Consider the following 14,531-nt stretch of genomic DNA (forward strand, 5'->3'; position numbering starts at 1 on the left):
TCTAAATACATAATATATATATATACACTCTCAGAAATAAAGGTACAAAAGTTGTCACTGGGGCGGTACCTTTTCAAAAGGTAGATATTTGTATGTGTTTTGGAACATTTTGGTTCCTTTGAGGTACGTATTAGTACTTAAAGTGTACATATTAGAACCCAATAGGTATAAAAGTGTACCTTTTGAAAAGGTATTGCCCAGTGACAGCTTTTGTACCTTTATTTCTGAGAGTATATATATATATATATATATATATATTTTTTTTTTCTATCCCAGTTTTATTTAAAAAGTCAACTAAATCAAGCTATTTATATATTGCAAACTATGTTGTTCTGTGGTTCTTTAAAAAAATTGCTTTTTTTGGGTAATTCAACAAGTCAACTTGTCAGATGTTATGCTTAACTTGTCACGGTTCGCGAATGCACCGTCTCCAGCTGTAGTCATGTTATGTCATGTTGATTGGTTCATGTGGGTGTTGCCACTGATCGCCTGATCAGCGGCAGGTGCATCTCATTCCACCGCCTATTTAACGCCCTGTCTTTCGTCTCCTGTAAGGTTGCAATGTCAGCAAGGTCAGGATAATATTTGAGAATGATTTAGACCTTAAAGTTAACATGAAATCAAAATTAAAGTTTTTTTGGGTGTTAGTATCAATATGTTAGTCTTAAGGTTATCTATAAGGCAGTGTGCTCAAAAACAGTGACAAAATTTGCATTTAGTAGTTGTAAGGATCCAAAGCTTACAGTTCATCACTTCAGCCAAAATGGCTCAATGTTTTTTTTTTGACGTCACATCATACTTCATCTTCTCATCAAATCTTCTAACCAATCAAATGCTCTCTAGAATACGAAGTGCCCGTTTCCATCACTATAGACTTTACTATAGACACTGAAACACTGGCTGAGATCAGTCACTTGTTCACAGTGTAGTATTTCCTGTACAGTGAATGGCCCCTAGTGCACAATGTAGGCGATAGGGAATGATTCAGATTATCGATTGGTGCAATTTAGGTCTGGTTTCACGTTGATTCATGTGAACTGCAGCAGCGCACACAGTCTGATCCAGACTTTGGGTCCGGTCCAGAGACCGATCGTATGGAGTGGATCATGTGTGAAAGTCTGCTGTTATTAAAAACTTTTACAACTACAACCTCAGCATGTTTATGATCACTATTTTGTTTCTGCTAAGAGCTCCATATTGAATCTAGGGGGTAATCTATTAGACTGCTGCTGTAAAATGCTCGTTTACCGAGTTCAACGGCTCTGGCCCGTTATAAAAATATATTTAAAAAAAAAATGCTTTAAGTTATATTAAAAAGGGGGCGGGGTTGCTTGATATGTCCCACCCTCTCTTCCAGTTTCAGTTTAAATTATGTCACCACATAGAATAATGCTGCATGTTTCAAGGCACTTCAGGGGACCTTTAAGGTGAAACCATTTCGCCAAGCAAAATTGCACAACTAATAATCAAGCCATTTTAAAAAGTTTACAAGCAGGTTTGCTATTTTCTCTGCACTTTTCTTAAATTTTTATTGTTTGACGAAACTGGTCAGTTCTCTAGTAAATGGCTTATTAGTTATGTGACGCTAATAATGGAGGACAGGAGGCAGATGCAAGTAAAGGTAGTTTATTGACAGAAGTATGATGGATGAATGCTGGTGAGTGACGCAGGAACCACGATGGCAGCACAGACAGGTGGGTAGGTGGTTGGAGTGCGTTGGTAGCGATGGCGGTGATGGTAGATCGGTGATCGGCGGTGATAATCCGTGAATGACTGTGAATATCCGATGAAGACTGAAGCAGGACACAGAGCAAAGACAGGAACACAGGAGCACGAACAGACATCGACACGAGGACCTCAATCGGAGTGATTGCCAGAGGTGATGAGTGTAATGTCTTCAGTGATGTATGATATGGTGGGAAGTTGCTGACCAGTGAGGGCGTGAACCGTGATGTGGTGCAGAAGAGGTCTGAGGGGGATGTGGAGCTTGTGGGCTAATGTGCTGTCCATGAAGTTACCTTCTGCCCCGGAATCCAGTAGTGCCTGACAGTGATGTGTCTGTGCTGACCACCGCAGCCATACCGGGAGGAGCGTAGAAGATGATGGTGATGATGATGATGAGGTCTTCTCGGCGGAGATCCCACCCGATAGTAGCCTCATACGTACTACCGGGCCTGGCCTTTTACCGGACAGGCGTGGGCTTGATGTCCGGCTCCCCCGCAGTAAAGGCAAAGGCCCAGGGACCTCCGCCTCTCCTTCTCCTCCCGGGAAAGCCGAGCTCGCCCTACCTGCATGGGCTCGTGATCGTAGACGGGGCTGGCCACGTCCCCGCCGCTGAACCGCACGTCTGCCGGTCCCCTGGATGGGGTGTTGAGTAGCCCCCTCCTCTCCATCCGTGCCAGACGTGCGTCGACCCGAAGGGCCAGCTCAATGAGTCCATTGAACGATGGGGGAAGGTCCAGGGCGTAGATCTCCCTCTGGACGCGGTCAGCCAGCCCATGCAGGAACATGTCCCACTGCGCCTCCTCGTTCCAATGGCACTCCGCCGCCAGGGTCCGGAACTCGATGGAGTAGTCCGAGACGGATCTCTCGTGCTGGCGCAACTCCGCCAGCCTCCTGGCCGCCTCCCGTCCTGCGGCGGCCCGATCAAAGACCCGTCTCATCTCGGCGGAGAGGGCCTGGAACGAGGCGCAGCATGGGTCCTGGTTCTCCCACACCGCTGTTCCCCACAATGCCGCCCTCCCAGAGAGCAGGATCAGGACGAAGGCCACCTTGGCCCTCTCAGTGGCGAACGTTCTAGGCTGGAGGGCAAAATGCATATCACAACGGTTAAGGAAAGCTCTACAATAGTCGGGTTCACCTGAGTAAGCCTCCGGAATCGGGAGGCGGGGTTCCGGCTGGGAGGGGGCCTCCGATGGTGCTGGTGGAACAGGCGGTGTGAGTGGCGCAGTGGGAGCTCGTAATAGCTGGAACTGTTGGGTGAGCTCGGACACCTGCGTCACTAAAGCCTGAACCGCGCGACCAGTGTCGTTAAGAGTCCGCTCCTGGGAGTCCATCCTCCGAACACTGGCGCTGAGGAAAGCTTCGAGGGAGGAGGGTTGATTACTCGCTGCCTCCATGTTGGTCAGATCGTTCTGTGAGGCTAACAATGGAGGACAGGAGGCAGATGCAAGTAAAGGTAGTTTATTGACAGAAGTATGATGGATGAATGCTGGTGAGTGACGCAGGAACCACGATGGCAGCACAGACAGGTGGGTAGGTGGTTGGAGTGCGTTGGTAGCGATGGCGGTGATGGTAGATCGGTGATCGGCGGTGATAATCCGTGAATGACTGTGAATATCCGATGAAGACTGAAGCAGGACACAGAGCAAAGACAGGAACACAGGAGCACGAACAGACATCGACACGAGGACCTCAAACAACGATCTGACAGCTTCGGTTTTATGCTCCGTTATGTAATTTTAGAAGAATATATAAAACACATTCAAGCAAAATCAAAGATCTAAGAACATGTTCATAATTGGGTGGACCAGGCTTGAGGAGACAAGGCTGTCCTTTTAATAAATTTGTTATAATCTAAGCTTCACTCACCTTCATGTCAGAGGTTTCATTCTCCAGCTTGGACAGGTGGTGTGAGTTGTCCTTAAGCTCACGGCGCAGGTGAGAGTTCTCCTTACGGAGATCCTCCACCTGCCGCACCAGCTGGTCATAGGAGGCTGTTGGGTATGACATCATGACTCGATGGGATCACTGAGAAGATCAGAGGGCAGGGGTCAGGCAATATAATAACGTCCCTAGGTTCATTATGAATTCAGTCTATACAGTGTGCAGTCAGCAGTACATTCTTGGAGAACCCCACTGAAAAAAATGGGTGTAGGAAATTTTAATTCTTCCCATTACTATTCTACACTACTTATTGCAAATAGTGGCAATTATCTGCACCTCGGTATTGTAGTACATTGTAAAACAGTATGCAATATTAACTTATTCAGTGCAAACTTTAATTTTAATTCAAATTAATAAATGGAAGCCACCTTATTTGGACATCCAATTAGCCCTCCCTACACCTACCCTAGCCCTACCTGATACATTATTTTCAACTTTTTGACTATATTCTTCATTTTCATTGAAAATAAATGCTTTTCTGATGTTATATGAAATTTGAAAAGCGAGAAAAAAGTTCGCCAAAAGGCGAATTTCGAACCCAAGTCAATTGCGTTGAAATAAACACATCAAACATTTTACCATCTGTGCCACTGGAGCTGACAACTGTTTGTGTCTTTTGCAGAGTTGACTATCAGAATCACACAGTGGTGGGTGGAATTAGTGTAAATAGCTTCAGCCAACAAGGTGGGCAATTAGCACTTAGTGTAAATAGACCCTCCATTTTATTAATTCCATTTATGTTTTTGTTAATAGAGCACAAAGCACTAGTCAACTAAATGAATGTAACATGGCAAAGATGAATGCACTTTCGGATGCTGAATGCAAGGGAAATGTCCCCATTTTTAAAAATGCTTATAAATCATACAGGATTTATGATTTATTATGCACAAAGATGCATGTAAAAATGCACAAAGTTTCCTGTGAGGGTTAGGGGTAGGGTTGGTGTAGGGCCATAGAATATACAGTTTTTACAGTATAAAAACCATTACGCCTATGGAATGTCCCCACTTTTCACAAAAACAAACATGTGTAAGTGTGTGTGTGTGTATTATTTAGTCTACCAGTTCTTCTAATCAGCCTGATCAAGACAGTCTAACAGACTAAATCTAGGACCAACATCTGGTAGTCTAGCTACTGAACCATGTCAGACAGATTGGACCAGCGAGGGCCAGATAATAACCCAAAAATGGGCAAACAATGTCTGGGTTGTTGTCAGGGCTCTTGACCTCTCAGGAATATTTCATACTGCAGGCAGCAAATGTCACAAAGGTGAATTAATGAGCTGTCAAATTGAGTTTAGGCCTATTTCATATTTCATCAGTGTTCACACTTAACAGGCCTGAATGTACTTCATGTGGAGCTTCAGGTCAAATTGGCCACTATTAAAGAGAAAACTCATACAAGGCCTAAAAGAGAAAGTGGGCATGCAGAGCTGTGCAACATAACAACTCTCTAAACCAAGAGGAGATCTAACTACACTCCACACTCATTATAAGGACATCTTATAAGGAGGTTCTCCTAGAGCCCACCACTCACAGATGATGTCCAAGCGGAGCTCTGGGGAGCGGAGGCCTCGACAACTCTCTGTAGCAAGTGGAGACCTGACAACACTTGCAGAAACGGTCAAGCTGCTATGAGGATCGACTCGATCCGAGCAAGAGACAAACATGCCTGCATCGCGGTCAAATCCCAAACCATGCAAAGATAAGTGGTCCTCTATAATGGAGAAAACACACTTTTCCTTACGTTCAGTCTTAACTCCAGCTCTTTCATATGGGTGAGAATGACATCTAGATGCTGAACCACTGTCTGCTCCGATTGAGCCAATATTAAACAATCGTCGATATAATTCAATATGCAGATGCCCTGGAGTCGCAGTTGAACCAGAGCAGCATCCACATACTTGGGGAAAGTGCAGGGTAAGAGTGCAATAAATGGCAGTGAAAGGAATTTAAGTAATTTAATTCCTTACATTTATATAGCGCTTTTCTAGGCACTCAAAGTGCTTTACATGTCTGCGGGTATTTCCTCATCCCCGACCAGTGTGCAGCATCCACCTGGATGATGCGACGGCAGCCATATTGTGCCAGAACACCAGTTTACAGGTGGAGAGTGATGAAGCCAATCAGCGGATATGGGGATTGTTAGGAGGCCATGGTGGTCAGAGGCCAACGGCCGAATTTGGCCTGGGATTTTTACTGACCACAGAGAGTCAGGACCTCTGTTTAATGTCTCATCCAAAGGACGATGCCTGTTGATAGTATGGTGTCCACATCGCTACAGTGGGGCGCTAGGACCCACACAGACCACAGGGTGAGCACCCCCTGCTGGCCTCACTAGCACCTCTTCCAGCAGCAACCTAGTTTTCCCAGCAGGTGTCCCATCCAGGTACTGACCAGGCTCAGCCCTGCTGTGCTTCAGTGGGCAACTGGTCTTGGGCTCCAGGGTGATATGGCTGCCAGAAGAATCCAGTATTGGTAAGCTTCGCCCTTAAAGCGAACCTCAGGAACTTCCCATGTTAAGGAAGGATGGTAAGCATGCATTTTCAGATCCATCATGCAAACCAGTCCTCGGGACCTGATCTGAGACATGACCTGATCTAAAAGAGGATGCAATCACCCCTGCAGAGTATCAAGCCTGCAGGAACTCCAGAACTGAACCGACCAGGCAGTGAACTGGGTCGAGCTGGCGATCTCCTCAACCAAGAAGTGAAAAATTGCCTCTTCAGGGTGTACACCCATCCTTCTTTGGAACAATGAAATACCAGGCTCTCTGCACGAGGCGGCACCACCTCGATGGCCTTCTTCCTCAGAAGGGTGTTTAATTCCTGTTCCCTTACCAGAGCTGGCAGTCTGCAAGACCCATAGTGAGACATCTGGCAGAAGTCTCCATGCTGCCAGAAAGTCTACTAAGGGAAACAGTCTCTTGAAACTGACCTCTGGTGTACTTAGAGTGGCTATGTTGGTGCCTTGAAGCAGAGAACCGACAGGGGACGGATCTCTCTAGAGATGCTCTAGAGACCTCCTTGGAGGTAGCAAGCACTCGCTGGAAACTGCTGTGCCCTGATGGACCAAAGGCAAAACAAAACTTCTCAAAGCCAGACTGAGGAGAGATGGGCACCATATGATGAGGTGTAAACCATTCTTCCCCAGAGGGGCCTGCCCTCAGAAGTCCTGAGCCTGACAGTTCTCAGACCCATCACTGTTATAGTATATAACAAAACAAAATATGCTAAACCCTGAGTAAACAGAACCTGGGTTAACTCTTAAGTGTGTCCCACTTCATCTGTATGCAGACAGTATACTTGCATAAAGAGTATATACCACACAGCAAACTGCTTGATTGCTTGTATTTTTGAAAAATGAAAACTATATTGTTTGTACTTGTGTATACTATAACCCTGATTTTCTGTAAAACTGCATTGAAAAAACATTTTTGTGAAAAGTACTACACAAACTTGACTCAAAAAACAAATACAGCATTTTTGTATACAAAAAATATGAAAATGCACATCCATGTCTGGAATACACAATGACAGCAAAGAATGCCTTTAAGCTTGTGGATGATCAAGTTCCAAAAAAAAATCATCACCAAGCCATCTGTCTGTATGAGCAGACCCTCCTTGCGGTTGATATGACAGGTTTGCATTATTCACGGCTGTGTTAATTCTCCCTGTGACTGGTGCCAGCAGCTCCTCCAACCCTCTTTCACCATCCCCCACTATAGCCCAGATCAGGAAGAAGACATTAAACATTTCTCTACGCCACTTGCCTTCTCTACTATCTCTCGCTTTCTGTCTGTTTTTCTATGCTCCCATCCTTCCAGTACTAACAGACATTCACATACCCTAAGCACAACATCATAACTTATGAAGCAGCATGCCCATCATAACCAAACATGCCCTAAAATGTTTAACACATCTTAACACAGTTGGTTGAACCATTGATGTTACATGGACTATTTGAAATTTTCAACACGATGAGAACTTCTTGAACACAATCTACTATGTCCCTTTTGTCATCTGATTCTTTATATTTGTTTACAAGTAAAGGGCTTTTAGTATACTTTTATATATTTTAGTTTATATAAAATAAACTTCCCCCTTCAGGTTATGGTTCACATGTCTTTCTATTGCTGTTTTTTTCTTCTTCAGGTATGAGGTCCATATTTAACATTATATATTTCATACTATATAAGAAAACTGCTCCAACTGCTGAAAAATCAAACAAATAAATGCTTATGACAATCTTATAACAGTCTTAGTTTAACATGCAAAGCTTTACACAACCCTAAAACAGTCACATACAGTAATCAACACAGCTAAACACATTTACCTAGGATGACCATTTGTCCTCTTTTTGAACCTAAAAAAATGCGACCGGCCAGGATTTCTAAATCGCTCAAAATGTCTGGGATTCATCTCTTGCTTTCTACAGTTGCCATTCATTGTGTGCATTTTTGTATCAAAGCCCTGTATGGGAATGTTTTCTTAATCCCTCTCCCGCTGAATTTCTGACCATTACTGTCTGCTCCTGCAAACATTCTAATATTGAAAATACTTTTCGAGCATCAGGGAGCCGCTATGAATATGCCGAGAGTATTTAAATACTGGAAGCAGCTGGTGTTGGATGCAGGGTTGCCAAATTCCATTTTTGTGCATGGAATTGGGCTGATTTTAAAATGTTGTGGCGGGTTGACATTCTTAAAGGTTTAAAAATTTTATAAATTACATTTGACTGAAATGTTTGTATTGAAGCATTCTGCATCCTACCTATGATAAAACTGTGGTAGATGTTAAGTTTTGTGAAGGACATCCACTGGTACAAAGCCTTTTAGCTGTGTTTATGATCAATCTGCATAACGGTGACTGTAAAATATGTTATTTTGAGTTTAGATATTTGGAGTGTGGTCATTGAGCTTTAACACCCCTCAACCCCCACCCCATCCCTGTCTGCATCGTGCCCCCACTGTCCTCTTTTTTTTTTTTTTTACTCAAATACAGTCACCCCAATTTAACACAGTACAACACATCTTATATAACACACTCTAAAAAGCCCAGATGGGCGTTTTTGAAAAAGAGAACTCTGGCATTTTCAGCTGCCCAAAAATGCTTTGGTGGAAACAGCCAAATGCTGCCCAGCACAGCTTAACACACCCTAACACAGGCCAATATACCCAATGTATCGTAACACAAACCTATATAGGCTTAATATGCTGCTTATTATAAGCATGTTTGGGTTTATCATCAAAGTTAAAAAGGCCACAGATTGTTTTTGAGCTTATTTTCAGAAAACAGTCACATTTTTGCACTGGCTGGTGCATAGTCCCCATTGCACAAGGAAGTCTGACTGATTACTAACACCAATTGGTAATACCCTACCTACTGCGTTATGTTGAATGCAACTGTGAAGTTGCATTCAACATAACAATGCATAAATGTGCACATGAAAGAGAGATTTATTTAATGATTTAGATTAGGGTTGCCAGGTCAAACTAGCCCAGTCAAAACCTCATTTGGGGAGTTCCACCTTTGTTGAAATTGTGTTCCAAAGGTTAAAGGGGTTTCACATATGTATATAGGGGTTTTATATATATTACACATTTATGCTCCTGTAAATTAGATCAATGATTCAAGATCCTATTCCCCACATGCACCTACCCACGCCCACACACCCCCAGACAGCATAACACAATGTAACACACCTCATTAAAGCCCAATGTCTGTTAACACAGCACAGAACAAAATACATCTTAGCACAGAATAAAACACTAAAATCTTTCAGATTCATAATTTGTAATAAAAAAAATTGTCTTGGATGATATCCTTAATGGACATGCCAGCACAGATACAAAATCCCAAGGCATTCACTGCAATCAAGACAATTGTCTAAATTAAGTCTCTGTAATTCTGCTCTAATAGCCTTCCATTAGTCAAACAAAGATTTACTCACAAACAGACTGCTGCGTTCTCCAAACCAGACAGATTCTAGTCTCAGCCAGTGTTAAACTACATTACGAGAGCCGGCCAGACCCCAGGACATTCACTCAGACCTCGCTGGAGGACATTGTGCCTTTATATGCTCGGGTGAGGTCCATCTAAGGACAGGCTGGATTATGTAAAGATAGCGCATAACCCCAAAATCAATCCTTTAAAATTCAGACTCATAGATCGATGAAGAAAACCAATTTGACAGGAACACAATGGCCAGAGCAATGGCTGATTTTGACACAATTGCTTTTAGATCATGAGGACACAACTAACAGTGTATCTGACTGCAAGTTCAGCAGAGTTTGGACAGCATGAATTAATCTGGACAGCACAGAACCCCCTAAATTGAAAGCTGGTGCCTCTGCTAAGATATAAAAAGAGATGGAGAGTGAGCTGAAGAATGGAGAGATGTTTGATGATGAAGCATGCGTGACGGTCTACAGGGATTTAAGCACAGCTGGTTCGTCTTTTTCATCTGGCTAGTCTTGTTCCAGATCTAATAGGCTGAATGCACAACCAGTTGGGCACTATGCAGACACTTTTTTAATTGGCTCCTGGAGGTGTTTCAATAACCGTTAAATTAATTAAGTCAGGAGGAGAGGAAATGAGAAAAGAAGGAAATGGCGACTATTTTTTTTTTGTTTAAATCTTTTGTGCTTTTTGTGCTCTGCTGTATGTGCTGCAGTGGATGCTGGGTAATCTACTCTAAGATCTATCCCTTGAGAAAAATAACTGGAAGAGTGTTAGTGAGCTGCCAATGCGGGGCAGCAGTTCTCGGCGGTTGCCATGGTAACAACTAATCCCTGGTCTCTTCAGGAGGGAATGCTCTAAAAATCTGAGCATCTGATTTTCCATTGTTACGAGACATAAAGTGAAACCCGAATGTACAGTTTGTGACAGTGTATGTGATGATCCTCAGATCTACAGCTTTATAACTCACCTCCCCTAGGCTACATGGGAAAGACATCCAATATCTCATTACATGATATATAGAGGACAGATACACACAAGCCCAGGGCGATAAATTAATCAGCTGTTGTGCAGCTGTTTTGTTGTACAAGGTGACCCAGGTTTGAATGTTTTTATTTAATTTTTTTGTAAGAAATTGACTTTAGTAAATCAGAGAATTGCAAATTTTAAAGATAGATACACAAGTCAACATTTGAAGTGGATCAAAACCTTTCATCAAAGTGGTCCTAAAACCTAAAACTAAAATGTGTTCTTGTCTTTTTGATCCACTTCAAATGTTGTATACTGTAGTTCAAAGTTTAAACAGATTTCCTTTGTCAGGTAAACAGAGAGTCTGTGATGTTGTGTGAGTGACTCTGATGCACACGTGTGGCTGTGACCATGTCCTAAACTACTCTATAACTGTGATATAACAACTGCCTGAGGCTCTTCAGTCATGCACATACCACAGCCGGAAAAAACACGCTAAGACTACAAATGATGCAAAGGTCAGCAAAGAGCCTCACTAAACTAAGTCATTTATCAATCCACCAATATATAATATAATAATATCCCTTTCATCTGTTTTTCACAGGTCTGATCTTTAATTGAATATATGTTGTATTCTTTTTTATATTATATTACATATAAGACCAAAGAAAAACTAATTAGATGTAAGGGATAACAATTAAATGTTATTAATTCAACCCCTTAATTTGTTTCATTTAAGAAAGAAAAAAAATATTGTAACCAGACATGAGTTGAGCACAGAGTTTCTGATACAATGATCTAAAGTAGGCCACAAGCAGCGGGAATGAGAACAAAGAAGATGGAGGATGCTTACCCTCCTCCCACCTCCCTGACCATCTCACAACAACCATTCAATCCTAGACGTTCTGGTTACCAAGGAAACAGCACCTGCAAAGGAAGGGACCATGCCTGAGAATCCCGTACCTGAGCCAGCAGGTCATGTGTTTGTTAAGAGACTAGGCAAACCTGACTGTAGTGCTGTAATGTGGACTGTTTGTATAAAATGGTGGCTGCAAATTCAGGCAATTCACCCATCAGCCAAGAGGGGGATAGTGATTTCAACCAGTCAACTGAGTTGTGTGGCATTTCTCAAAGCTGATCCAGTGTGAGTGCTGTAAAGTAGCCTCCATGCCAAAAAGCCATCAGTCAACAATGTGTTTATAAGGTCACTGAATTATTCAGTGTAATATTAATGACCCATCACAATGAATTCTAATGGTCAGCAAAATTTTGCAGGAAAGGAGAGATGCAAGCAATGTGCAACCATACATTTTTCCAACCATTGCTAAATGTAAAAACAACAACACAGCAGTAACCTTCACCATTTACTCCATCCCAGACAGCAACTTACTGTAGTGTTGGCCCAGATCCGGCCCACATTTGGCCCGTGTGAAACTCAAGCGGGCCAGATGTGGGCTTGGTCTCTGCTGACACTGGTTGCTGTCTGGAATATCATCAGTTCCAACATCCCTTAAGACTGAAAAATTAAACTGAAGCTCTGAAAATGTGCAAGAATTGATCAATATTGTATTATGATCAGGCTTGAGTGAAACTAAAAAGTGCTACTGACAAGTTTCAGCTTCACGTGTCTTTCAACAAAAAAACATATCTCCTGGGGCATATCAAAAATCAGCTTGGACATCATACATATCATGTTTGCCAACACAATCTCATGGTAATTCATAACTGTTTTATATTTTCGTACAAACTGCATACCCCCATTGACATTTAGGATTAGGGATGGCTCTTCAAGCTTCCTTTTTTTTCTTCTTCTGAAAATCATATATAAATCACATTATACGAGTTCATACAAAATCACCACCTCGTAAAATAATTATTTTTCTTCCTTAGCATATAGGAAAACAAATGACACATCAGCAGCCATCGGACCTTCTATTAAACATAAATAACATCAATAAAATAAGCTTTCCAAAATGATTTATTAAATTCTGATTGACTGGCCTGGCAGGTATGCATTAAAAAACTGTTTAATGCACAGGTAGTACCAAGTCAGTTTAATGACTGTTCTAAATGAATGCTTTCACTGACGCACACAAACACACATACACACACACACACACACACACACACACACACACACACACACACACACACACACATATCACTTGCACACAGAGATCGCACACAGAAACATTCAGGAGCACAGAAACTTCTTGTCAACCATGCTTTACATCTTTTTAATAATAAAATAGCTTCAATACTGATGAAAATAACCATATTTTTTACCCTTTCAGTCAAAATTGGCACTGCAGACATCATTAACAGATTTAACTTGTCAATGCATTTAAATGGCCTCGTATAAGCAGGATAATGCACGGCAAGCTGTACATTAAAGCATTTTAATGCACTCCTTGGAGACATTCAGCTTCACATTGGGTAGTTCTTTGCATCAACATCATGTGTTAAAAATCATTTCATGCACAGCTATCCATGGATTATTCATCGTGATCTTTATTTGAGAATAATGATCGCTATTTGAGACAAAAAAAAAAAAAAAAAAATTCACAATTCTCAATTTATCCAGAATCGTGCTGCTCTAATACATACATAAACAAAACTGGCCTATATTTGGTTTTCCTACAGATTAAACCTCATTCATTAAAATCTTTTCACCACCCAGGAAGCAAGCTCTTATGGGTTGTTCATAAAGCACAGCTATCTTGTCTCTGAATAGCCAGAAAGGTTTAACTAGCAATAACATCACCCAGTGGCTGTCTCTTTCTATAATGCTCACATATCATTATGTAAGCAGTTAACTAAGTTGAGTCACCAAGCTGTGCAGGGGTGGTCCAGACATGGGTTTTCGTGGACAGTGACTCCCTGGTCCCTGAAACAATTAAAGCTGGCTGAACTCAGCCTTTATGTTTATTAACCACAGGTTGAAGTTGTGGCCTTAATTCAGTCCCAGTCAGCTTCATGTTTAGTCTCATCAGATCAGGTATTGTTGTGTTTTTTCTCTCTCTCTCTCTATCAGACACGCTATCTCTTAGAGTTTCATATATTGGTACAGATCAATCTGGATTATTTGTTATATAGTTGAACATTATCTATCTATCTATCTATCTATCTATCTATCTATCTATCTATCTATCTATCTATCTATCTATCTATCTATCTATCTATCTAATGAAATAATAGTCTTAACTGATGGTTATTGAGACAATTTGATTTCAGAATCTGGTTTAGGATAAACCCAGTTTCTAAAAAAAGAATATTTACAATAATGTACTGACAAATCTAACGACATGTAATCAGCATCTCGAATAATCGTCACGTTTTCTTTGTGCTCGTGCAAAATTAACGGTAATGGAGGCCGAAACACATTTGCAGAAGAATCCTTTCTTTGTTTCTATGCGCATCGAATGACTTCAAATGACTGCTAGGAAGCTTTCATCATAAACTGAATAAGAAAATGATCCTTACCCTCGGGTTTCTGAATATTAAAACCCATGACTCGGATAGAGCAGATATACTTGCTGTTTTATTGGTGACCTTGGCCGTGATATTTTAGCAGTGATATTAATTTTTAGACCCCTAAAACAACATATGTGTTACCCTCATGCAGATTAATCTTATTGGCACTCGTTAACGCGTGAGATTCGTGGGAAAACGCTTGTGGTAAACGGTCCTCTCTAGCGCCCTCATAAATATTCTCATCAGGACCTCACCACGTCTCACGGACACACAGCGTACACAACCGTCAGATTTACCGCATAAATACCACGGACATGCATATGTTGTGATACACCTGTCACCCGTGGTTTAACATATTCACTAGCAGACTGAAATGGTTTAAATCTTACCTCATGTTCAGCGGCGTTGGCGGAGTTTACTGGGCGTGAAGGCGCTGCTGTCTGTCTGTTTGTGTGGTGATGAT

At 41.9% G+C, this 14,531-nt stretch overlaps 1 protein-coding gene across 2 annotated transcripts in view; it reads right to left on the reverse strand.

Moving 5' to 3' along the window:
* LOC132126130 (adenomatous polyposis coli protein 2-like) overlaps positions 1-14,531 on the reverse strand; it is a 31,331-nt gene extending 16,800 nt beyond the window's left edge. Inside the window, exons 1-2 of one of the 2 annotated variants that reach the window (XM_059537198.1) lie at positions 14,458-14,531; positions 3,592-3,750 (exon numbers count right to left, since the gene is read on the reverse strand). In XM_059537198.1, coding sequence (XP_059393181.1) covers positions 3,592-3,735 — 144 coding nt within the window. In that variant the 5' untranslated portion in view covers positions 3,736-3,750; positions 14,458-14,531. Of the gene's footprint in view, positions 1-3,591; positions 3,751-9,617; positions 9,683-14,457 lie in introns of those variants that run through there. The other variant, XM_059537199.1, reaches the window with a different exon arrangement.

Source organism: Carassius carassius, chromosome 44, assembly GCF_963082965.1.
Source record: "Carassius carassius chromosome 44, fCarCar2.1, whole genome shotgun sequence".
NCBI lineage: Eukaryota > Metazoa > Chordata > Actinopteri > Cypriniformes > Cyprinidae > Carassius > Carassius carassius.